Below are 1,181 nucleotides of genomic sequence, written 5' to 3'. Positions count from 1 at the left end.
GTGTCAGTGTCAGCGTCAGTGTCAGTGTCTGTGTCAGTGTCAGTGTCAGTGTCAGCGTCAGCGTCTGTGTCTGTGTCTGTCAGCGTTTTTCCACTGAAGTCTCAAATGAATCTTTGTTCGGCAGCGACGTCTGATGAAGAGATGACCATGTGGGTGAAGGGCCTGACCTGGTTGGTGGCCGACACCTTGAAGTCTCCGACGCCGCTGCAGATAGAGAGGTGAGCTGGTCTACACACAGCTGCAGTCTGTAGACTGGACAGGAGGTGAAGGTGAAGGACTCATGTTTGTCATGGTTGTCTGACAGGTGGCTGAGGAAACAGTTCTATGCTGTCGATCGCAACCGCGAAGATCGGTGAGTCAGCTGATCAGAACTGAGATCAGAGACACTTCACTGGAACAGTGTGACGGCTCAGAGCGTGTGTGTGTGTGTGTGTCAGAGAGAGAGAGAGAGAGAGAGAGAGCGGGCTTGTGGTCTACTGAGTGAACTGAGAGACAGCAGCAGCACTTCCTCCTCCTCCTCCTCTTCCTCCACCTCCTCCTCCACCTCCTCCTCTTCCTCTTCCTGCAGCAGGAAACAGTGCAGAGGATGAAGGAGAAGAGCTGAGATGTTCAGATCTTCATCCCTGACCACAGAGAGAACCTCTGTGGTCAGAGCGTGTGTGTGTGTGTGTGTGTGCGTGCGTGCGTGTGCGTGCGTGCGCGGTTAATTGTTTGTTACATTTTGAATGTGTGTCTACAGGATATCCTGTAAGGATCTGAAGAGCATGCTGAGCCAGGTCAACTACAGGGTGCCCAACATGAGGTTCCTTCGAGAGAAACTTCCGGTAACCAGCTCTCTGCTCTAAGTTCCAGCAGACATTTTAAACATTCCCCCTCACTCCTGAACAGCATGCTGTCATACCTAAACTCCTCCACTTGGGGCAGACGTCGCCTGATCTCCTCTGTCACACGGCTGCGTTCATAGTTTAAACTGTGACTTCCTGATTGGCTGAGAATGAGCACAGACGAACCCGTGTTTGCAGGTTCTTCTTGTGGGTTCTTCAGTTGGTTCTTCTGTGGGTTCTTCAGTCGGTTCTTCTGTGGGTTCTTCAGTCGGTTCTTCTGTGGGTTCTTCTGTGGGTTCCACAGAGTAACGGTTGACGTGTCTCCTCTCTCCAGGACTCTGAGCTGAGGAACGGCGA

At 52.2% G+C, this 1,181-nt stretch overlaps 1 protein-coding gene across 1 annotated transcript in view; it reads left to right on the top strand.

Annotated features, from left to right (window-relative positions):
* The window catches only part of plcg1 (phospholipase C, gamma 1), a 15,590-nt gene that overhangs the window by 3,932 nt on the left and 10,477 nt on the right, over nt 1-1,181 (top strand). Inside the window, exons 4-7 of the mRNA XM_025059164.1 lie at nt 125-218; nt 305-352; nt 740-824; nt 1,159-1,177. Of these exons, the coding sequence (XP_024914932.1) occupies nt 125-218; nt 305-352; nt 740-824; nt 1,159-1,177 (246 nt within the window). The remainder of the gene's footprint in view (nt 1-124; nt 219-304; nt 353-739; nt 825-1,158; nt 1,178-1,181) is intronic.

Source organism: Cynoglossus semilaevis, chromosome 10 (genome assembly GCF_000523025.1).
Source record: "Cynoglossus semilaevis isolate Cse_v1.0 chromosome 10, Cse_v1.0, whole genome shotgun sequence".
In the NCBI taxonomy this organism is placed as follows: domain Eukaryota; kingdom Metazoa; phylum Chordata; class Actinopteri; order Pleuronectiformes; family Cynoglossidae; genus Cynoglossus; species Cynoglossus semilaevis.
This window is presented reverse-complemented; position numbering and strand designations above follow the sequence as displayed.